The 25,353-nt window shown below is 41.9% G+C and overlaps 1 protein-coding gene across 1 annotated transcript in view; it reads right to left on the reverse strand.

Annotated features, from left to right (window-relative positions):
• Window positions 1-25,353, reverse strand: part of baiap3 (BAI1 associated protein 3) — a 100,345-nt gene that overhangs the window by 19,035 nt on the left and 55,957 nt on the right. The window contains exons 14-26 of the mRNA XM_051713665.1: window positions 22,301-22,404; window positions 21,976-22,093; window positions 20,935-21,059; window positions 17,320-17,410; window positions 17,120-17,176; window positions 16,696-16,793; window positions 15,259-15,310; window positions 14,990-15,141; window positions 14,660-14,783; window positions 13,702-13,845; window positions 13,437-13,532; window positions 11,749-11,964; window positions 675-743 (exon numbers count right to left, since the gene is read on the reverse strand). Of these exons, the coding sequence (XP_051569625.1) occupies window positions 675-743; window positions 11,749-11,964; window positions 13,437-13,532; window positions 13,702-13,845; window positions 14,660-14,783; window positions 14,990-15,141; window positions 15,259-15,310; window positions 16,696-16,793; window positions 17,120-17,176; window positions 17,320-17,410; window positions 20,935-21,059; window positions 21,976-22,093; window positions 22,301-22,404 (1,446 nt within the window). The remainder of the gene's footprint in view (window positions 1-674; window positions 744-11,748; window positions 11,965-13,436; window positions 13,533-13,701; window positions 13,846-14,659; window positions 14,784-14,989; window positions 15,142-15,258; window positions 15,311-16,695; window positions 16,794-17,119; window positions 17,177-17,319; window positions 17,411-20,934; window positions 21,060-21,975; window positions 22,094-22,300; window positions 22,405-25,353) is intronic.

The raw sequence follows: 25,353 nt of genomic DNA on the forward strand, positions 1-25,353 counted from the left end.
TAGATGGACCGGTGCAGATAGCCGCTGGGGTGGCTTGCTTTCTTACGAAGGCAAGTCGCAACCACAACGTTGCCATGGTCATGTTCTCGTAATGAGGTCATGACTCATCCATGAACGATGTCTCCGCATTGGCAGTGCCCAGACACGTAAATGACAGCGATTGTGGCCTTCAGAAGCGGAGAGATAACGACCGCAACCAGGAATAACACTCAAACGGAAAGACATCTTTAAAAAGATGTTCCGTGTGTGCCACTCTTTTTGTGAATGAAAATATACTCTTTTAGAATATACTCTCTTATTTTTGCTCTGCCAAAGCATCCAGGGGCTTTCTCTGCACTCCACGGGTGCAGAGGGGGAGAAGCCGCTGAAATACGCCGTAAATCCAGCAGTTTTGAGGTGTGTCTTTGGAGGGAATTGAATTCAGTGCACTTAATACAACCGCTTGGCTCCGAAGAGAAAATCTGAATCAGTGGTTGCATACCAGCTCCTTTTATACCCGTATGTCCGGGGGAGTGGCATGCAAATTCCACTCACCAATTCTCATTGGCCTTTTTTCCAAAATGCAGAGATGTTTGGGGCTCCCAAGAGTGAACTCTATTGTCACTACATTGACACAAAGTCGAGTGAGTGACAGATAGGAAACTGAATGTTGCTCTTGGGTTATTCGCTCTTACCTCATCATTGTTGATGGAGTCTGGAGAGAGGCTGATGTGTTGAATGCATCTCCTGAGTTCAGGAAGCATCTGAGCAGGGCAAAGATAAAGTATGACCCTGGAACATCAGCCAAATATTTCCCTCAGATTTTAGGGGTTGGGTTGAAGTTAGAATTGAGGTCTGAAACAACACTCCTATCTTTCAATCATTCAAGTATACTTGTTGGGATGGGTTTAGAGTTAGGCTTTGTCTTGCAAAGCTAGAACTTTGACTTCAATTAGACAGAAAGAGACACACTGACAATGACTATTCACAGTTTACATTTACATATTTACATGATATTTAGTAGCAAGCAAATATGAAAATGGATAGATCTCTGAAAACAAAGCAAATCAATGATTAATGGCCTCAAAACTCTGTCCCATCGGACAGCCTCACTCAAAGAAACTCTGTATTGGTCTAGCCAATCAGATTGGAGCTTTCCATGATCAGAAAAACATTTTGTGTGCAGTATGCTTCAGCAGGTCAGTAAACGGGCTGTGGGTGGCCCACGGGTGAACTGTTAAAGAGGCCCTATTATGCTTTTTGGGATTTTACCTTTCCTTTAATGTGTAACATAGCTCTTTGTGCATGTAAAGGTCTGCAAAGTTTCAAAGCACAAAGTCCATGCAAAAGGGAGTTATTCTCTCCCACAGACAACACTGCTCAAGAACTACAAGACAAAAGTATCTACGTCACTATGTAACACATTTTCATAATGCCCGCCTAAGGGCAACTTTGGCCCGCCCTCAAACAAACGTAGTTATAACCGAAGCCAGGATAAGTTGGGTTAAGTGTTGTCGCCATGTCAAAAAGAAGATGCTTTTTTCTTCACTGCAAAAGCAAAACCTCTTTGTTTGGACTACCAAAGGAAGATGAATTGAAGTGTTGGGCCTCATGTATTCAGATATAAGACAAAGGCAGGCCTGCACACAGTCGTAAAGCCTGACTGAGGCCTACATACACAGTCATAAAATCATACTGATAACAAACATGCCAAAATCAAATAAAGGGAGTCCAAAACAGACTACAAATCCCATGAAGCCTTGCTCACTTTACACCTATGTGTGAAATTCCAAAGGATCAAACTCTCAACTCCTATTGGATGAGGCACACAACAGAACGCCCCTCAACCATGACGTCACAGGGAGTAGAAATACCTCTGAGATCCTTCTGGGCATCGCTTCCAGCAACTTTGCGTGCCATGCGTAGACATTACTCATCGCTGCTCTCAGGTGTAGCCTCTAGTGATGGGAAGATCGGATCATTTTACTGACTTGAATCTTTGAGTCTCGTTCAGCAAAATGAAAGAATCTTTATTCAAGTTATTTCATTCATTTCGTTCATTTGAGCAGAATTAAATTAAAATGTTACATTTTCAATAGCCAAATACCCCCCAACACGTCTACTTACGCAAACTTTGATTATAGTCCCAATAAGGAAAAATTGATAATGCAGCCAAGGACAAATTATGAGAAACAGAATGATTAGTTCACCTCTGGAATCTTCTTGTCGTAGTTGTTCATTCTTTTGTCACTGCATAGCGTATACGGCTGTCACGTGACAAAAGAACGAACGACTCGGACCATAAGACTCGAGAGGTGAACTAATAATTTCTGTTTCCTGTGTGAGAAATGCATAGTGTATACGGCTGTCACGTGACAAAAGAACGAACGACTCGGACCATAAGACTCGAGAGGTGAACTAATCATTTCTGTTTCCTGTGTGAGAAATGCATAGTGTATACGGCTGTCACATGACAAAAGAACGAACGACTCGGACCATAAGACTCAAGAGGTGAACTAATCATTTCTGTTTCCTGTGTGAGCAATGCATAGCATATACGGCTGTCACATGACAAAAGAACAAACGACTCGGACCATAAGACTCGAGAGGTGAACTAATCATTTCTGTTTCTTGTGTGAGCAATGCATAGCGTATACGGCTGTCAATTGACAAAAGAATGAACGACTCGGACCAAAAGACTCGAGAGGTGAACTTATAATTTCTGTTTCCTGTGTGAGCAATGCATAGTATATACGGCTGTCAGGTGACAAAAGAATGAACGACTCGGACCATAAGACTCGAAAGGTGAACTAATAATTTCTGTTTCCTGTGTGAGCAATGCATAGCATATACGGCTGTCACATGACAAAAGAACGAACGACTCGGACCATAAAACTCGAGAGGTTAACTAAACATTTCTGTTTCCTGTGTGAGCAATGCATAGTGTATATGGCTGTCACGTGACAAAAGAATGAACGACTCGGACCAAAAGACTCGAGAGGTGAACTAATCATTTCTGTTTCCTGTGTGAGCAATGCATAGCATATACGGCTGTCAAGTGACAAAAGAATGAACGACTCGGACCATAAAACTCGAGAGGTGAACTAATCATTTCTGTTTCCTGTGTGAGCAATGCATAGCATATACGGCTGTCACGTGACAAAAGAACGAACAACTCGGACCAAAAGACTCGAGAGGTGAACTAATCATTTCTGTTTCCTGTGTGAGCAATGCATAGCGTATAAGGCTGTCACGTGACAAAAGAACTAACGACTCGGACCATAAGACTCGAGAGGTGAACTAATCATTCTTGTTTCCTGTGTGAGCAATGCATAGCATATATGGCTGTCACGTGACAAAAGAACGAACGACTTGGACCATAAGACTCGAGAGGTGAACTAATCATTTCTGTTTCTTGTGTGAGCAATGCATAGCGTATACGGCTGTCAATTGACAAAAGAATGAACGACTCGGACCAAAAGACTCGAGAGGTGAACTTATAATTTCTGTTTCCTGTGTGAGCAATGCATAGTATATACGGCTGTCAGGTGACAAAAGAATGAACGACTCGGACCATAAGACTCGAAAGGTGAACTAATAATTTCTGTTTCCTGTGTGAGCAATGCATAGCATATACGGCTGTCACGTGACAAAAGAACGAACGACTCGGACCATAAGACTCGAGAGGTGAACTAATCATTTATGTCTCCTATGCGGTTTTCACGTAACAAACGAGGTTGTGCAATGCACATGCGCGGCCAACACAAAATGTACGAATCACTCTCTGAGACTACTCGTTAAAAGATTAGTTCATGAACGACCCATCACTAGTAGCCTTGTTGCACAAGGAAGTAACGTACGACTTGAAAATGTGGCCATACAATCTCCATCTCACTGGACGAGTTGAGATAACTCTGTGTTCCACTGAATACTCTAACGGATCTGAAGGAGACCAATCCGCATCTTCATCCGTTTGCCTGCAGAAGTGAAGAAAGAAAATTTCTCTTCCCTCTTCAACTGAGTCGACGTCGCTGATTTCTCCGCCAGCCCGCCGAGAATCAGCCGCCGTGCCGCCCGCCGACAGAGCGAGGAAACGGCCTCCAGTCATCACCCGAGCCTCGAGGAACTGAGTCGGGGTCAAACAACGGACAAACACACATTCTACCTGCGTTCTCACGCGATTCAAGTAAGAGGTTTATGTCTGGGCAGAGATAGAATATTATAGTGTGTTATTCTTGTGTATCAAGGTTATTGCTTGTACAGTTTATGGACCGCCGAGTCCGCTCATTGCTGCTAATAATACTTAAGGTATTAATGTAATGTACTGTTATCACAAATGAGATTTGCTGTGTTGTAGTCCAACCACGTTGGACTGTTGTGTATTTCCGCCATCGCGGATGAGACCGGCACACTGAATTTATCCATTAAAGAACCAAAGACCGCGGGACGGTTTATGAGCCGTTCACCACGTCTCTAAGTGCTAAAGTAACAGCTGCTTTCTCTCCTACGATCGCAAAACCGGCTTTGGTGCCACCTAATTCTCTCTCTGTCGTACTAACCACACACACACACAAGACCCCTCACAAACATACCCACACACACATTTAGCTAGTAGATAACTTGGTGATAAAGCTCAGCTTTGTCTCCAAGTTATCGTACAAGCAGAGACACGCGGTAAACAGGCAGATGCCATTAACCGGATTCTCTCCACCCACATTCGCAGCCATATTCTCTGGCCGGAAATCATGCGTGACGCACCCTCCACGAGAGTCACGTTCACCATTTTGTGCGTGTCACTCCTTACACACACACACACACACACACACACATACCTTCCTCTCATATGTTATAGGCTTATTTTGGTTACCATATCTGATCATGTCACTGTTTAGTTTGTAGTTGTAAGTCGGAAGTTTATTGACTGCATTGTATTGATTATTAATTGATATTACTGCATCAATAAACTTTGTTATACTTCAAAGAGAAGAGTTTTGGTTTGTTTTGCATACACCTGTGTCAAGGGCTGGCTGGGAATGTCAGTGCTTGGATTCAAGCCTTCATTGTTCCCTATCTGTCACTCACTTGACGTTGTGTCGATGTAGTGACACTAGGGGTCACTCTTGGGAGCCTGAGACACCTCTGGTCTTTGATAAAAGGCCAATGAAAATTGGCGAGTGGTATTTGCATGCCACTCCCCCGGTATAAAAGGAGCTGGTATGCAACCACTCATTCAGATTTTCTCTTCAGGGCCGAACGGTCATGCTCATTGAGCTGAATTCTACTGTTCATTCACCTCTGCTGGATCTGACGGTGCATTTCAGCGGCTTCTCCCTCCTCTGCACTGGTGCACTGCAGAGAACGCCCCTGGGCGCTTCGGCAGAAAACAAAGAGAGTATAGTTTCTGAAAGAGCTTTTTCCTCTAAAAGAGTATATTTCTCTAAAAGAGCAGCACACATGGAACGTCTTTTTAAAGACACGTCTTTTTAAAGATGCCTTTCCGATTGTGTGTTATTCCTGGTTGTGGTCATTATCTCTCAACTTCGGATGGTCATGATCGCTGTCTTTCGTTTCTGGGCGCAACCTACACGGAGGCAGCGTTTGTGGATGGTTCATGTTCTCATTGCGAGAACATGACCATGGCAACGCCTCGGTCCTTCTATCTACGGGTATGAGGCCAGCGTGGCTAGCACTGGGGGCGATTTGGGGACCCCAATGGGATCGCCTTCGCCGGGTATCCCCCCGCGGACCTCCCATTCCCCAGCACACTCGTCTGCCCCAGTCGGGCTTCTGGATGAGTTTGCCGGCTAGTCTCACGGTGAGTCTGGCTTTTTGTTCGGAGCCCGCGTAGATGATGAGCTCTGGAGCGCAGCATCGGAGAGCGGGCTTGTCCAGTCGGACGCAGAAGCCTCAGCTGGGCTCCCCCCCTCGGGGACGATTGCCCAGTCACAGGCTGATGCCGAAATGATGGATATGCTTTCCCGGGAGGCCGTGAGCATCGAGTTAGAGTGGAACCCTCCGCTCTCCCCTGAACCCTCGCGGCTTGATGATTGGTTCCTGGGCTTGCAGCGCCGCTCAAAGCAGCCACGCCCCGCTCCAGTGCCTTTCTTCCTGGAAGTGCACGAGGAGCTGACGAAATCGTGGGAGGCACCTTTTACTGCCCGGCCCCGATTCCGCAGATCTCACGCTCTCACTACCCTCGATGGCGGGGCGGCCAGGGGCTATACGGCGATTCCCCCGGTGGATAATGCGCTCGCGGTGCACCTATGCCCGCAGAGCGCCGCCACCTGGCGTGGACACCCTAAGGTTCCGTTCAAGCCCTGTAGGCTCACGTCGTCCCTGACAGCTAAAGCCTACAGCGCTGCTGGACAAGCCGCCTCTGCCCTGCATGCCATGGCTCTCCTGTAGGTCCACCAAGCCAAGGCATTGAAAGAACTGCACGAGGTTAGTTCCGCCCCAGATTTGATGCAGGAACTGCGCTCGGCGACCAACCTCGCTCTCCGAGCGACGAAGGTCACAGCGCGGTCTCTCGGGCAGACGATGGCCACATTAGTGGTCCAGGAGCGCCACCTTTGGCTCAACCTGGTCGAGATGGGTGAGGCCGACAAGACACGGTTTCTTGCTGCCCCCACTTTCCAGGCTGGCCTATTCAGCGACACCATCAAGGACTTTGCCAAGCAGTTCTTGGCGGTAAAGCAGCAGAAGGAGGCTATCCGGCACATCCTGCCCCGGCGCGGCTCAAGATCCCGCACCCCGTCTGCTCGTTGCCAAGGGCGTCCCCCCGCGGTGACTGGATCGGCTCCGCCGCAGCCCGCCCCTTCGGCCCAGCCCCAGCGTGGAGCCCACCGCAGGAAGCAGATGCCACCTGTCTCACAGGCGGCGCCTAAGAACCCACAGAGGTCATCAAAGTGCCCCTGAGACGGGTGACCCAAGGAAGAAGGAACCCACTCACCTGGAGCCGGTAAGACGACCACTCCATCCCCTGATGGAGGGCTGGGTGGAAAATCTTTTGTTACCTTTTTGTTTGATTTCGCCACATGCCCAAGTGGCTGCGGTACCCAACAGTTCAGCAAAAGAGCAGTTTCCTTCCTCCCTGAGTCACAAACCCGGTGTGCACAGTCGTCATCGTCATCAGTCGACAGGCCTCTTCCTCCCAGGCTGTTCCGGGGGTGGTCACAAGGAGCCAGGTAAGTGCTTCGATGTCCCTAGACTCAGCACAATGTGGTGTGGCACCTCAAGCTCTGCCCCGCCGCGAGGCCCAACCTGCCGGTACGTCCGACGACGTTGTCCCCTTGGTCCCCCTTGTGCGGAACTTGGATGCGTGGCTTGCGTTTTCCAATCCGTCACGATGGCTGATCCGGACTGTCCAACTCAGCTACCCAATTCAGTTCACCAGGCGCCTGCCCAGGTTCAGCGGTATTCACTTCAACTTGGTCAAGAATGAAAACGCTGCTACCTTGCGCGCGGAGATCGCTACCCTCCTACGGAAGGGCGTGATAGAACCTGTCCCTCCAGCCGAGATGAAGAAGGGGTTTTACAGCCCCTACTTCATCGTACCGAAAAAAGGCGGTGGATTGCGGCCAATCTTGGACCTGCGAGTACTGAACCAGGCCTTACACAGACTCCCGTTCAAGATGCTGACGCAAAAACGCATTCTGGAGAGCGTCTGGCATCAAGATTGGTTCGCAGCGGTAGACCTGAAGGATGCGTACTTCCACGTCTCGATCCTTCCTCGACACAGACCCTTCCTGCGGTTTGCATTCGAGGGTCAGGCGTATCAGTACAAAGTCCTCCCTTTCGGCCTGTCCCTGTCTCCTCGCGTCTTCACGAAGGTCGCAGAGGCTGCCCTTGCCCCATTAAGGGAGGTGGGCATTCGCATTCTCAACTATCTCGATGACTGGCTAATCCTAGCTCACTCTCGAGACATGTTGTGCGCACACAGGGACTTGGTGCTCTCACACCTCAGCTGACTAGGGCTTCGAGTTAACTGGGAAAAGAGCAAGCTCCTCCCGGTTCAGAGCATCTCTTTTCTCGGTTTTGAACTGGACTCAGTCTCTTTGATGGCACGCCTTACGAATGAGCGCGCCCAGTCAGTGCTGGCCTGTTTGAAGGTGTTCAAACAGAAAATAGCGGTTCCACTGAAACTTTTTCAGAGGCTCCTGGGTCATATGGCATCCTCGGTGGTAGCTACCCCGCTTGGGTTGATGCATATCAGCACTGGCTTCAGACTCGAGTCCCGAGATGGGCATGGTGCCATGGGACACATCGCGTGGTCATCACGCCGGTCTGTCACCATCTTTTCAGCCCTTGGACCGACCTCTCGTTTCTACGGGCAGGTGTTCCTGTAGAACTGGTCTCCAGGTGCGTCGTGGTCACGACAGATGCCTCCAAAACAGGCTGGGGCGCTGTTTGCAATGGGCACGCAGCTGCCGGCCTGTGGACGGGCCCGCGACTGCATTGGCACATCAACTCCCTCGAGTTGCTGGCAATTCTGCTCGCCCTGCTGAGGTTTCGGCCATTGATCCAGGGCAAGCACGTGTTAGTTCGGACAGACAACACAGCAACGGTAGCATATGTCAACCACCAAGGCAGTCTGTGCTCTCATTGTATGTCACAACTCACCCACCGTCTCCTCCTCTGGAGTCAGCAGCACTTCAAGTCGCTGAGAGCCAATCACATCCCGGGCAACCTCAACACTACAGCGGACGCGCTGTCATGGCAGGTTACCCTCAGGGGAGAATGGAGACTCCACCCTCAGGTGGTCCAGCTGATTTGGAGTTGATTCGGACGGGCACAGGTGGACCTGTTCGCCTCCCAAGAATCCTCCCACTGCCCGCTCTGGTACGCCCTCACCGAGGCTCCCCTTGGCATAGACGCGCTGGCACACAGATGGCCCCCTGGCATGCACAAATATTCGTTTCCCCCAGTGAGCCTACTTGCACAGACCTGTGCAAGGTCAGGGAGGACGAGGAGCAGGTTGTCCTGGTAGCACCCTACTGGCCCACCCAGACGTGGTTCTCAGACCTCACACTCCTCGTGACAGCCCCCCCCCCCAGCAAATTCCCCTGAGGAATGACCTTCTTTCTCAGGGACGGGGCACCCTCTGGCACCCGCGACCAGACCTCTGGAATCTCCATGTCTGGCCCCTGGACGGGATGCGGAAGACCTAAGCGGTCTACCACCTGTGGTGGTAGACACGATCACTCAGGCTAGGGCCCCCTCTATGAGGTCCCTGTATGCCTTTAAGTGGCGTCTGTTCAATAAGTGGTGTTCTTCCCGACGGGAAGACCCCCAGAGATGCGCAGTCGGATCAGTGCTTTCCTTCCTGCAGGAGAGGTTGGAAGGGAGGCTGTCTCCCACACACCACCAGTTCACGTAATACAGTTCAGCCAACTGTGGCGTTTCGTATAGGGACCCCTAGTGTCACTACATCGACACAACGTCGAGTGAGTGACAGATAGGGAACGTCATGGTTACTTGTGTAACCTCCGTTCCCTGATGGAGGGAACGAGACGTTGTGTCCCTCCTGCCACAATGCTGATTTACCCGCTGAAATGGCCGGACCTTATATCGGCTCCTCAGCATAAAACCTGAATGAGTGGTTGCATACCAGCTCCTTTTTTACCCATATGGCCAGGGGAGTGGCATGCAAATACCACTCACCAATTTTCATTGGTCTTTTATCAAAGACCAGAGGTGTCTCAGGCTCCCAAGAGTTACCCCTAGTGTCACTACATCGACACAACGACTCATTCCCTCCATCAGGGAACGGAGGTTACACAAGTAACCATGACGTTTGCCTTTGAATGTCGATGTTCTCCGGAAGTCGATTTTCCTAAGAGAACAATCTAATATTGAGACTGTTATACTGTCTGGTTATTAGTCCCTGATTCCAGGGTGATGCCCCGGCGATATTAATCCTTATTAATATTCTATTGATTTTGATAATTGATATTTATCTTTGATGATTGTTGAATTTGAAGGATCAATAAGCTATTGTTAATTCTAATCAATGTTCCATTGATTTGAATAATTAATGATTATCTTTGTTAATAATTAATATTCTATTGAATTTGACAATTGATTATTATCTTTGATGATTGTTGATTTAAAGGATTAAAAAGCTAACATTGATTCTAATCAATGTTCTATTGATTTTAATAATTAATATTTATCTTTGATAATTATTAATTATTGCTAATAACCAAACCCGCTCCTGAACTTAGCGCACAACAGAATTTCACATTTATTTTTACCACTATTCCTCAGCAGTACAACCACAATCAATGCTGTATTTTCAAGTCGGTTACCCCTGAAAGATGGTGCAGTTGCCACTTTGTTTGGGACAATCTGGTGCTTCAGGAACACAACCTGTTAGTATGTTTGATTATTTGTGGATTAATCTGTTACCGAGAGTTCAAATGCGGAGTTTTGTGTTGTAGCTACGGTGTACAACCAGTGCACAGCTGTAGGCCTCTGCTAACCTGATAGCTAATGTTATTGTGTTGAAGAAGTTTTGCTAATCATCTGCGGGCCCACTTTTACCTAAAATTTTATAGAATTATGCAGATTGTTTGTTGTTCTTACTATCATGAATAGTGATCAAGTGTGGAAATGGATTTATTTTTACAAATGGTCATTTTACTTCTGCAATCCACGGCAGTGCTCGGCTAACTTGCTATGTAATGTTATTGTTTTGGTAAGGGTTTACTATTCAGCTGTGGGCCGGCTTTTACCTAAAACTGTGTAACAAAATGGTCGATCTCAAGAGTCTTATATAATTATATAATAACAAGCTGTAATGTTACGGCCGCTATCCACAGTAGCCACGGCGAACTTGCTCACTAACCGGGAGTAAGCCTCTGTTCTCCGTTCATATCTCGGGCAACAAAAGTTTGGCTACACCCATTCCAGCAAAAGATGACTAATTTAGATGCACTATGTGTCTTTTACTTGAAGCTTTGTTAGGTTCACAATAATCAACAGTGTACTTGTAAGAAAGCTACAAAATTATAACTTACCACTGTGAAATGTCCTGCTCAAGTTGTGCTTGCGAAGGTGGTTCGGGTCGATCAGCTTGTTCTTCCAAACTTTCATTATCGAACTCGGGCTAGAGCTGGTACAGCAAAAACTGACGCCACTGTTACCATAGTTACAGTAGTGTTTACAGCTGCTCAGGAAGACTCGGGAGCTGAAACTAGGTTATGGTAAGGGGCGTTACATTTCCAACACACGCTCTACGTGGTTGACCAATCACAACAGACTAGGCCAGCTGACCAATCAGAGCAGACTAGGCTTTTCGGAAAGGGGGCTTTAAAGAGACAGGAGATACAACAGAGCATTTCAGACAGAGGGTGAAAAGAGGTGCTGCAGCAGTGTACACTATGAGAAAAATAATATGTTTTTTGAACATTAAAGCATGTAAACCTATTCTAGTAGACCCCTAAAATAAAACCTGTAAATTAGCATAATATGGGCTCTTTAAAAGCTGAACCTAGGTAAGGCTAGGTTTAGGGTTAGAGCTATGCTTTGTTGGTCTCATATAAATTTTCCTATCAACCAAGAATGTTGATCCAGACCTTGTTCTATGGTTAAACCACATTGTGCCTGAAGTGACAGATAACAGCGTTAGCATATCACACATTCTTGTGCAGTGCATGTGTCTTGCACATTGCATCTCACAGTACTATACTTATGACTGTACTGAAGCTGTTGATATAATATGCTCTATTAGCAGTTAAGCTTTGCTCTTGATAATGTGTTTGCCATTACCTTATCAGTAAGGTGTGTGATTAGGCGGTTAGCCTCCCTCTGCAGGTCGATGTCAGCATTGTAGAGCTGCCCATTCAAAGAATTGTTGACCTGCTCCTTCCCTTCCAAACCGCACGACTCCTCCATGGCCTGTTGGACCCCCCGCCAGTCCAGCTCCCGTGGCAGACCCCCCAGGTAAACACGCACATGCTCTGTGCTATTAAGAGCAATGCAAACCTGTGCAAAAGCAGGAGCCCGGGAAAGAAGAGGAGGGGAGATTGGAAATGAGGAAAGGAGAGGTAAAAAAGTGGGAAGAAAAGAAGACAGAAAATAAGGTCTAAATGGGGCAGAGGGAGAGAGAAATATAATGCAAAAATGAACAGGGGGGCGCTAACAAGGTAAGACACACTGTGTCTGATATGTAGATACATCTCCAGCTTTCACCTCCTTATTGTGCGCTCAGCAATAGAGCTGTTCAGTTTGTAGTCCTAAATCCCAGAAAAATATAGCATTATTGAACCATGGGGTTCCTATGGAATTTCAAATTTTCGATTTGAGAAAATCTTCAATTTATGAGTAAAATGTGCTCTGTAGTTATCATTACTAGGGCTGTCGATTTATATGAAAAATTATCTGTCAAAGAAATGAACCCCTGACTTGTACGTTCCATAATATGTAAATTCCATAATAAGGAATGTTCCAATGCAAGCTTGATGTACAACCATGATGCAGTAGGGGGCAGTACAGGCAACATGTCTCGTCAAACCAAGGACCAGGCAGATCATATTCTGAATTACCATTATTTGGGGGCCTTTCACAGTAAATATTGATATGAGATTAAATGTAATTAATTTGATTAATTAAAGGAATAGTTCACCCAAAAATGAAAATTTGCTTATAATTTACTCACCCTCAGGCCATCCAAGATGTACCTGAGTTTCTTTCTTCATCAAAACAGAATTTAAGACTTTTAGGATTTCATTTCAGGCCTCCTCCTCTAAATAATGCCAGTGAATGTACTCCATTTTTTGACGGTCCAAAATGCATATTTAGGGTGCATCAAAATAATCCACAGGACTCCAGTCGACAAATAAAATTCTTCTGAACGCAAATGATTGAATATTTTGAGATACAAAACAATACTTATATATTTTTAACTACAAATGTTCGCTTCCATACATCGTGCACTCATTAGAGGGATGACGTAAGCTCTTTGGTAAGGTCATGCGTCACGGTAGCACTGCAGTTTTTACTCTGCCATCATTTTCCTAGCATCAGGCATTGGAATGCCTTTATGGTCGGAGGTCAGGGATTTCAAGTAGGAATATCCCACATCTGACTTTGAACGGAACGCAGCATTAGAAACAGCGCCTCAAAGGCTAACCTGTGTCTCCACTGTACATAGAAAGCTTGCACCTCGACCCACAGATGAAAACATAACATTCTAAATGCATATAAGGTAATCAGAAGCAGTGATTGTGTAAACATAACAGATAGTTCTGCACTAAATACTCTAAATGAGGTGGAGAGAGGGTGATAGCATGCACATACTGTAGTGTAAAAATAAAAAGGGGGGGCGCTAATGAGGCCAGTAACACTGTGACACAGGTGCACCGCTGAGACGTCAGTGTTGTCAGGGAGAAACACTCATCGCTGACATTTACTTCACTCATAATAAAAGCCAAACCCCCATCACCCAGAGGCTGTACCTGCACAATGAAGCTCTTGTGGTCTTGTCCTAGCTGGCCCCTCTCAATCTTGTGCTTGATCAGCTCAGCATAACACATTGCCTCACTGCAGAAATTCTGCCACACACCAAGAAAGAATTGCGTTATGTGGATGAAACCATCAATTCTCCTTTCCATTACTAACATGCTTTTTATTTGCAGTATTTTTGGACTTTAGCTCTCCAGCTGTGCAAGCATAAATGGTGTGCTGATGAAAGTGGAGCTTAGATAGTTCAGTTGTGCTCACATCCGTCAAGCATGTGATGAAAATGAAGGCTCCCGCTGAATCAGGCCATGCCAGCTGGACCCAGAACTCCCGAACCTGGCTGAAACATGTTGTAACATCCACCGCCGAGGAGCTGTGTTTAGTCTGACTCTGGATCGGCTCCAACTGTACCATTCAAACATTCATAGTAGACAAACACTTAAAATAGACCATATGCTATGCTTTAGACATAAATTACAAACTCTTACTGTTGGTAGGTAAACTGTAAATTTTTCTCACTTGAGGAGGGTAATATGAAAGGATCTATTGCATTTTTAAGTGCCTTTTTCTGAATATTAATGCCTCCAACAATGTGCATTTTGTATCAGACGCAGATTCAGTTTTCCTTATCTGACACTGCAACTTCATTTCATGTAGTCCCTACTAAAGAGTTGATGAGTTGAATTAGATGTGTTTTGCAAAAGCATCATAAGCCAAAGTACACTGTGTAAATGATCAAATGAATCATCTAAGAATTGCGGGTGTTCAATAAAAAAATAAAAAAATAAAAAATTATACATTGCGCTCAATAAAGACATTAAAATGTATAATTGTTTATGTTGTATTTGTTTAAGCAGACTCTGTTCATTATTGTGACTTTGTTGAAGATAAAAAAATCCATTATAAATCTAATGCATAAACAGTAAATCCAATGGTGACATGTGTGCAAGAGGTTACCAACCCATGGTATGATGGCTTTATATCAGCCTTTGGCCACCCTGCTCTCTACATAATGCCATTTAGATGGAAAATTCTGAAAAACCCCAAACCCTATCAAAATAATTCATAATGGCACTATCATAATGATTATAAAGGCTTAATAATGGCCATCAGCCACCCTGCTCTCTAGATACTGACATCACCATTGAAAATCCTAATTTGGTTGGCCAGTTGTTGCCATTGTCATAATTATTTATCCTTTGTTTGGCTGTCAGCTTACCTGATCCATCTCCACTGCTTTACGGATCCTGTCAGTGGACCTTTCATGTACAATCTGCAACCATTTGTGAATAGAGGTTTTGAACCAGTTGTGAAATCCAGCTAGAGCCAACGTCTTAGTATCTCTGAAAAGACATGACCGAATCCAAATCACCATTACTGACCAATACTGTACTCATTAAGAGTACAAAAGCCAATTATGACCTTAAATAATTTATCTATCAACCCGCATGTACAGTCATCCTCTGACTAAGAGAACTACTCTTTCCATGAATTAGCACTCTTAGCTGTCGACCCTCACAGATGGATCACGAGGACCCCAATGACTCACTTGAGTGGCAGGAATTCCCTGAAGCGTTTGAGAGTCTTAAGAGACATGTAGAGCTCAAACAGGGTCTCTCCCATCGTTTGGGTGAGCCGAGAACTCTCCTGCTCCAGGTTCCCACATACTCGCTCCATCGCAACACTCACGTCATCTGCCACCTGGAGACATAGCAGAAAATTCAAGTTCCCTCACTGTTGCTCAACTCCTGTTTATCTAAGCAGGAACTATTTTTAACGGAGATCTGTAAGTGTTCCCAGGGGCGCTCTCATACTTACAAGTTTCTCTAACTGCCGGTAGGAGATACTGAAGAAGTCAACCTTCACAGAGCTGAAAGAGAAGACACAAAACAATGTATTTTCTGTGTTTTGTTTTAAATAATACTACATGTTCAATACAAGTTAAGCTCAGCTGACCACATTTGTGGCATAATGTTTTATAAATGTATTTCCACTTATCCCTACTTTTCTTTAAAAAAAGCTAAAATGTGGGTAACAGTGAGGCACTTACATGGAAGTGAATGGGGTCAATGCGTAATCGCTAAAATACTAACTTTTTCAAAAGTATAGCCACAAGACATAAACAATATGCATGTTAACATGACTTTAGTGTGGTAAAATTGCATATTAACCTTTTCTGTGTAAAATTGTATCAAATTTACAACTTTGTTGCCATGGCGTAATGCCATAAACCCTGTTATCCTGGAGAATTTAAGATTTAAATAACTTTACAGCTCAAATAATACATGAGTTTTAACAGATGAATTAATGTAAGTGCTTTAATAAAATTATAAGCTTCACATTTCTACTTTAAACCCTCCAAAAATTGGCCACATTCACTTCCATTGTAAGTGCCTCACTGTAACCTCGATTTTTGCTTTTTGTTATAAGAAAAGGAGGGACAAGTCAAAATGAATTTTTGTGGTAATCAACATTATGCCACAAATGCTGCTGATTAAGTTTACCTTGTATTGAACCCATATATTCCTTTAAATGCTTCATTTAATTTCTAAAATTAATCTGTTCACCCAAAAATGAAAATTCTGTAATTATTTCTCGCCTTCATCTTCCAAACTCATAAGACTTTCTTCTGTGGAATGCAGAAGTGGTCCATACAACTGCTGGTACATACAAATGTATTCCAAATCTTCTGAAGCCATAAGATAGCTTTGTGTGAGGAACAGACTGGAATTTAAAGTTGTTATTAACTGAAAATCATGACTTCTGCTCTAGCTCTTCTTGGCATATTCATGAGGGTTCATGAGAAAAGCAATGTCCGATTTGTGAAAGAATCATTCTTTTGAGTTGGATCTTTTCAATGAAATGGTTGATCCAGTTCTCAAAACTGGTCTGAATGATCAAAATGATTCAGTTCTCAAGTTCAAATCACTGACTCAATAATCCAGTTGCAGCAGTTAACAATCCACTGGAGGGGAAAATTATCAATGAAAAATGACATAAATTTGGTCTATTCATTACACAAGGCTATTGCTATTGAAGACTTGGAATGTACAGTAAGTCGTATGGACAAATATTATGATGCTTTCTATGATACTTTTTTTTTTCTTCACCTTTTTGAAGCTTGACAGCTCCAGTCACTGTTCAGTGTAACTGCATGGTGAATGTAACCAGTACATGAGGGCCAATGAGTAAATGGTGACAGAATTTTCATTTCTGTGTAAACTATCCCTTTAAGCAGAGTGCTACAGAATTTACCTGTAATAAAGCTTGTTGTAGACATTTTGCCCTCTCTGCACATCAACACAAACAGCATCTACCACCATAACCAAACGCCTCAACTGTTCCTCAAGAGTCTACAGAAACATTACAAGACCAACACTTTGTTGTTCAGTTATTATGGCAAATAATGAAACTGCAGGAGCCCTATCCACAGCAGTGTGCCTTTTCATATATAATATCCCATAATACAATAAAAAATAATGCCTATGTACACACACAATACTAAATGTTCTGTTTGTTCCACATTTAAAATTCCTGCTGGGTAATATAAAAAAGTATAAGGGCCATTGAAATTAGGTATTCATTTTAGTTTTGCCTGCTTGCATATGGTGTAGCTATATGGATGAAATCATGTTTGAAAACACTTTTTATTGGCAATTGTTATAAAATCAACACTTACCCCTTCATCTGGTTTAATGTTTGATATTATTCCTTCATACCACTCAACTGTGCCTCTCTAAATTCAGGAACAAGCAAAGAAACCAAAAATTATGAGTAATAATAATGTATGAGCCATTATATAATATTGTATACTGCAGATACAAAAACTAAAGGTGTTTAAAATCACTCTTTATATGTTTCATTGTTGGTCTGGATTACCTTTATAACTGTTGCTATCTCCAAGTGTAGTTCATTGCGGTTTGAACACACCAATCTAAAGGCTGCCATTGACTGCATGTGACCAATGCTCCTAAACCACACATACACAGTAGATCAATATCCAAGGAACATTCAGTTTAAACTACACTGTCTGGATACTGCATGTATTGTGCTCTATGTATGTGTATATGTGTCTCTGAGGCCAGTGTACTGTACTACATTATAGTAGCAACACTGGGAAAATCCCACAGGATATCAATTTTTGCGTGTCCCGCTACCCAGTACAGATCTACCCAGAGGAGTCAGAAAGGGCATATCACCATGAGCCTGCACAGACAGCTGCTTCAATGATGACAGAAATATCTGAATTCAAATGGATCTATTTTGGTCCTCTGACTAGAAATCGACTGTGCAAATGTTGGTTTCTGTGTAGGAGAGACTGGGGGTAATTGTAAATTTTTTCCTATTTTCCTTTCCTTCACAACTCACAGACTACTACAAATCTACCTGTCACCTATTGGTATAAGGAACATTTATGTGTTTCCAAAGTAACTGTAGCATTAATAGATTTACAATGAGAGAGACAAGATCCTAATATTTAATTAAATTCAAGAAATCAGAGTGATATGTGGTAATATATTGGCGATTGTTACAGTGGGAAATTGTAACACTTTAAAAATATTATTTTTTTTATTATTATTCTATTTTGCATATTTATACATCTCAAATTTATAATAACATAACTACAGCACCTACGGTTTGGGGCAGAGTTCTGTTGGTGTTCATTTTGTAATTAATGACTGACTGCTCATTATGAATCTTATTACATGATTACTTGCCAAATAAATAAATAAATAAATGGACATTAAACATTGATTTGAGATAAAATTATTTTATTAGCTTACTTGTAGAGATCACACAGTGATCCGAGAAGAAAAAAAGACGATTCGCAATACACGTACGAGCGTTTTGACATGTCTTAATCCTCGGATGTGCGGTTGTTACTCAGAGATACCAGACAACTAGATGGCACCATTGAACAATCAGAATTAAGCAATCCAGAGCGCCGTGCAATATGGTGTAGTTTTCACCTTTAAATTATACAAATTCTTTTAGCTGTCAGGAATTATATGTTTTTAAAGCAAACATTTGTGGGACCTACATTGTAATTATCTGAAATAAGTAAATAGTGAAATATGTTAATCAGCTGGTGAGTCAAAAACAGTCTTCGACTAGATTCTTTGTTCATTATTTATTTTAAAGATAAATTGTTTTTAATGCGGTCATAAAATGCAATCGCTATTTCATAACAAGTTTTACTATTGACCAGGTCTGTTGCCAAGGACAGGCATTAGGGGGAAGTGCACCCCTAAATGCAAGAAATGATCAATTAGTAAGTTAGCATTTGAAAACCATTCCTTTCTTCGCAAATAGTAATGTCCAATTCTTGAATGAATCGTTCTTTTGAGCCAATTCTCAGAAAGTAACCAGTCGAGCCGGTTCACGAAATTGTGTTGAATCAAACAATAGTTCTAGATTGATGATGCAAGACGAAGAGCTGAAGTACTTGTACTGGCTACGCAGCACGTCAAACTGTCCAACTAAAAAAGAACCGAATGAGCCGGTCCCACTAACTGTTGAAGTTTGCCGAGGATTACCAGGAACTTGCAATGTGTTGAGATGTTAATGGCAGTAGCCGAATAAACATTTATAAACCTACAGATGTTTGATTCTGTTATTTTGGAATTATTTTAAAAATAATTTTAAAATATCCAGAATTAAATAGGCATTCTTACTCGATGATTTTACCAATACAAATTATTAATAATTTATTAGTTTTCTAGTTGTGTTTGTATTTTTAAATTAGACTTAAAGAAGCTAAATGTGATGGACATTTGTGACATCAAGAAATCAGAATTTCATTAACTTATGTATCAGCAACAACTTACTAAAACAACACTAAATGCAGACTACTAGAAGCCTGAGACCGAGTTTGAAATGAACAAGTTGGATTCATACAGGCTATAGGTGGCTCGTACGAGTTACTAGATCGTTTACTGAACCTAAAAACAAAATTCAGCCTCTCGGTCACGTCTGACTCAAAAAGAACCGAATGAGCCAGTCCAAATAACTGTCAAAGTTTGTCAAGGATTACAGAGGAGCTGCTGATACTATGAGCATGCGTGAACCGAGGATTTGAACGAGCTTGCAGCTAAATGTAAGTTTTATTAATGACAAACCAAATGTAATGAAAATATGCTTATGGCTAGTTTTATTAAAGAACATTGTTATTAAAACATGTAAAAACTTAACAGTCAAGAGATGTAATGAATTTTACTATTGTTTATTGTGCATGTAGATTATATTTTATATTTTAAGTTGTTATAAGCTGAATCATGGTTTCTGGGTGAGTTGATTAAGACTAGTTTATTCTCTTTATATACTTTAGACACATAGAACATATCAGCATTTGTGCATCAGTGACTACTGGGTGCAAACTTTTAATGTAGCAAACTTATCAAAATATTTGTTAGTCATATTTGACATGCAGGATCACAGAATGAAACACTGATGACTATAAACACCCTTATTATTATTACTTATAAATAAAAGTTAATAATCAGCAATGTGTTCACATATGGCTTTATTTTAATGTTTGAGCATGAAATCCATGTTAGAATTAAAGTATGTTACATAAATGCAAATATGCTGTGGTGTAATTTATCGCAGTTGTTGTAGGCTGGACTATTTTGTTTGTGTGGTGTTTTGGTGTTATTAAACTTTTTATAAATATATATATATATATATATATATAAACTTGGTCTATTTCGATTATAACTAGTGACTGGGTTGTCTTGTATTGGGTGTGGAATTGTTTTGGTCTATCTGTGTGTCTCAGATCATAAAAAAGTGTGCCTCCAATGAAAACAAAAAGCCCCCACTCTACATGTTCTGGTTACAGCCCTGCTATTGACCCAGATGTCACAGCCATGATAATATTTTGTATCTAACCAGTGACAGAGTGTACATCTGTCATTCATATAAACTTGTGACCAACAACCAAGAAATACATTTTTTTTTGAATTTCAAAGGCATCAAATCTCTAAACAGCAGGATAAAAATGTTGGACATAAAAAAGTCGAAATCAGTTTTTTGTTGAAAATGTATCACATAGTGAAATTATTCCACTCCCTTTTTTTAGGCAGAGCAAGAACTTTACCGAAAGTGTACAATGTAAAAAATACCAACCTGCAGTTGTTACCCTAATGAGCTATTTCTACCTGATCTAACCCTTAAAATTAGTTTTGTTGGCATAACCTGATGTACTCTGTTTGATTCAGTGATTTTAAATAGGATTTTGACTTAAAACAAACTAGTTAATTAAGATTTACCAAACAAAGCACTTCTTTTTTTCTTTTTTCTTTTTTTTTTAGATTGACATGTGGTCATCTTTTTAGCATAATTATGATTGAAGAAATTTAGTCTGATACAATTGCTCTCATTACAAGTGTCCCCAGTCTCTCCTACATGTGTACAAGTTCATGAATCTTTGTAGGGTGCAAGTGTTGTGTGGTTTTTTTAAATTATTTTTTTTTTATGTGGCTATGAGTTTACCTCAGCATAAGCTCACAGCGTATGATGGCAGATGAATTGTTGCAGGGGAATACTTGACGCATGCTCTTCATTTGATACAGGCAGTAATCACAGTAAAGCCTGAAGCTCTCTGCCAAGAGACCCTCCTGCACTCACAAACACATAATTAAAGATTAGACCCAGATGAAAAGAATTAGTTCCAAACTAGAGCCTCAATGTTTAAAACTCCACAGCCTCTTAAGAGTGTTTTAGCAGAGCACTGAGCACTTGAGTCAATGCTCAGTCAATGTATTACAATGTGTGAAAGCACCCAGACATTCAGAGATGAATTCACTAAACAGTTGTGTCAGTTTAGCGTGTGGTATTACAGCACAAAAACCTGCATCTTATTCATGAAGCAACAGCAATTTTCTTTAAGCAGGTACACAATGCAGTGAAATATCACGGCACAATGAGTATTTACAGTAAATTAAGTCATTGTCATTCTTTTCAGTGCAAACACACCTCAACTCATATAAATTAGGCTTTTTCTTGGTTGCACCTTATTGACAAAACTCAGCATTATTTGCCTTCCACAACTGACGCTGTGCTATAAATAGAATTTTATATCAAAAAGAGATGTTTGTGTACATTTGTTATTGATCATGGCAGCAGTAATTCATCAAATGATGATAAATTTATGGAGAAGAGTGCTATAACTGGCCATATATCAAGGCGTGAGGTGTAGTCAGATATTTTCAAGAACTGATTCTTAAAAAAAACACAGTCCCAGTAAAGTATACTAGACAATGGTAGTCTGCTGAACCCTCCACCCATAGAACACAGAATCAACCAGTAAGATCGAGAATTGTGGCCTCGAAAATTGCATTCAGCATTAAATATTTGGGCGTGCTTGCGTTATTACCTCATTTGTGTAATGCCGAATTTTCATTTTTGGGTGAACTAACCCTTTCAGAGTATTTTAGCAGAGCTCTATACTCTAGAGCCAAAGCTCAGTTATTATATTATGGTGCATGAACATGCCCAGACATTCAGGGTCAGCGAGCTGTTGTTAAAACCCACCAGCTCCCCATTCACGGCAGTATCCTCCCACTCTGCCTCCACTGTTTTCAGCAGTCTGAGGAGCAGAGCGTAGCTCATCCTCTGAGAGCGGTGATGACTGCTGTAACACTGCCAACGGCTGCAAACACACACAAAAACATCCGTTTTACACACTAGTGCCAGTCGCACTGTGGGCAGGGACATGCAGCGATTATCAGGATGGGGCTCGGTGTTAAAAGCATTTGCTGTTTGCATGCTGTCATTCTCATGTTAATAAACATGCCAACTGCGTGGTGTCTCACTGGTGTGCAGTGATCTCACTAAAGGTTTAATGTTTAATACACACATGATGGCCTGCTGCAAAGGGGAGAGGTCAGCCTGCACTGCATGATGGGACAGCATGGTCCATGCAGCCGCACACACCTGTCCATTCCAGTTATAAGGCTCTTTCTGCAAGTAAAATGGTGCAATTATTTGTGGCAAGCTTTTTGTCTCACATAAATGTACAATGGAAATACAGTGGCTTCAAGAAGTAATTGGCTGTCAATTTAAGGCAGTAATTCAGTGCAATTAATTACAGTGCCTTGCAAAAGTATTCAGACCCCTGACCAATTATCTCATATTACTGAATTACAAATGGTGCAATGAAATTTCATACTGTTTGATATTTTATTTTAAAACACTGGAACTCAAAATCAATTATTGTTAGGTGACATTGGTTTTATGTTTGGAAATAAAAAATAAAATAAAAATAAAAACTGAAATATCTTGCTTGCATAAGTATTCAACCCCTGTGCTGTGGAAGCTGCCAGGTTATACCGATGAAAGAAATTGCCCTAACGAAGACACAGTTACATTACCATTGGCATCAACCTGTGAATCACTAAAGTTGCAATCACATTTTCTGGATAAAAAATACATTGTTGAAGGATTATTGGTCAGGATGTGAATCTGAAGGAAAATGAAGACCAAAGAGCATTCCACAGAAGTTAGAGATAAAGTAATAAAAATGCATAGATTAGGGAAAGGGTATAAAATAATATCCAGATGTTTGGATATCCCAGTGAGCACAGTTGGATCAATAATCAGGAAGTGGAAGATGCACCACACCACCCAGGCACTGCCAAGAAATGACTGTCCCTCAAAACTTAGCGCTCTAATAAAAAGGAGACTTGTGAGAGAAGCCACAGAGAGGCCAACAATCACTTTGAAGGAGCTACAGATTTCAGTGGCTGGGAGAGGAGTAATGGTGCACCAGTCAACGAGCACTGCATAACACTGTCCTCTATGGGAGGGTGGCAAGAAAGAAGCCATTACTCAAAAAGTACTATCTGAAAGCACGTCTGGAGTTTGCCAGAAAGCATGTGAGTGACCCAGAATCTTGTTAGAATTGAAGGAAGAATGGATGGAGCAAAATTTAGGGAAATACTGCAAGAGAACCTGCATCAGTCCACTAAAAAACTGAAACTTGGGAGGAAATTCACCTTTCAGCATGACAATAATCCCAAGCACAAGGCCAAAGCAACATTGGAGTGGCTCAAGAACAAAAAGATAAATGTCCTACAGTGGCCCAGTCAAAGTCCTGATCTCAGTCCTATAGAGAATCTGTGGCACTATTTGAAAATAGCAGTCCACAAGCGTCACCAACCAACCTGAACAACCTGGAGCAAATCTGCTGAGAAGAATGGGCCAAAATCACTTCGTCACTGTGTGCAAAGCTGGTACATACTGTATGTACCCCAAAAGACTTAAATCAGTTATTGCAGCAAAAGGTGGCTCAACCAAATATTAATGTGAAGGGGTTGAATACTTATGCAAGCAAGATATTTCAGTTTTTTTAATTTTTCATAAAAATATTTCCCAACAAAGGAAACAATGTCACCTTACAATAACTGATTTTGAGTTTCAGTGTTTTAAAATAAAATATCAAGCAGAATGAAATTTCAGTGTACCATTTGTAATTCGGTAATATGAGAGAATTGGTCAGGGGTCTGAATACTTTTGCAAGGCACTGTAAATTATGCATTACAAAAATTACGCAATTAATCATGCCCATTCATTCTGTAATTACGTGATAAGGAATTTCCCTGTCAACTGAGAAATTTGTACAGTACTTGATTCAAGCTTGATCATGTAACACATGAGCAGTCACTGCCCCAGCTGCAGAGGCAACGTGCAGAGGTGTTGTGACCCATTTTTCAAACTACATTTAATTTGCACAGTGCCCTAACAAGGCAGCATTTATGGTGCCAGATGCTGAAAACCAGTGAAATGTGACAAAACCACAGCGAGATGCTCCAAAAATGTCAGTCTGGCACATGTGTATATAAACAAAACAAAGCAAAGACAGTCGCAAGAACACATTCTGTAAGAACAGTCTATTTCAGACAAACTGAATGATTGCAAATTGACTTGCTGTAACTGTAGACTAGTGCTGGGCTTATGTTAAAACTGATATGGATATAAATAGTATTTTGACATTATCTCAACTTCTAAAGCCACTTTTTGTATTGTCTAATCAATTCACAATAATACAATATCTTTGTATTATTATATAAATTATATTAAATTTATGATAATTTTGTTTACTATATATTAATTTATCTTTATTTTGGGGCCTTTCTTAGCAAATACTGATATGTGATTAATTGAGATTAATTTGATTAATGTCACACAATGTAAAAAAACTGTTGCATTAGAAATAAAAATATCAAACCAAGTAGCATCTGCAAACACGTGATGCAACAAGGTTTTCTCAGAACTAACTTTTGGGAGCCATTTTTGAAATTACTTTTAAGCAACTGGTGATTTTTAATGGATGTATTAAGTCAGTTCCCCTCAAGCTCACACTGGTGTCCTAGCAGAGTAACAACAGGTTTAGATCGTACACATCTAAAACTTAAACTTCTTTTTGTTTGTGAAAAGTGTGCTTGTGCTATCTTTCATTAAAATAAATGTCACTTAGGGCTCTATTTTCGAAAGTGCGCAAAGCGCAGCACTACACTCAATGATTGTGCACTAAATTGTATCCAATTTTCGCAAAAGCGCTAATTCTGCATGCAGTTTTCATGCCAGCGCAAAGCACATGTGGGCATGGGTGGGAGTGTTTGCACTATTTGTTATTTTTTAAAACCAGGTCTGTTTTCAGCTCAAAGTCCAAACTTAGTTCCTGGAGAAGAAGTTGGATAAAATGTTTGGATTTGGTATATGAGATTGCTGGAGCTTGACAGGGAATGGACTATATAATGTACTAGCACGCAGATGCTGAAATAACCGGAAAAGAACCTCCAAATTAAATTGCACTAAACCCACTTGTACCTAGACTTAGCGCACGCTTGCACAAAAATTAAAAAATGTCATGGGCATTCCCATTGACTTTGCACTTATAACATATGGCAC

The sequence above is a fragment of the Myxocyprinus asiaticus genome, chromosome 13 (assembly GCF_019703515.2).
Source record: "Myxocyprinus asiaticus isolate MX2 ecotype Aquarium Trade chromosome 13, UBuf_Myxa_2, whole genome shotgun sequence".
In the NCBI taxonomy this organism is placed as follows: domain Eukaryota; kingdom Metazoa; phylum Chordata; class Actinopteri; order Cypriniformes; family Catostomidae; genus Myxocyprinus; species Myxocyprinus asiaticus.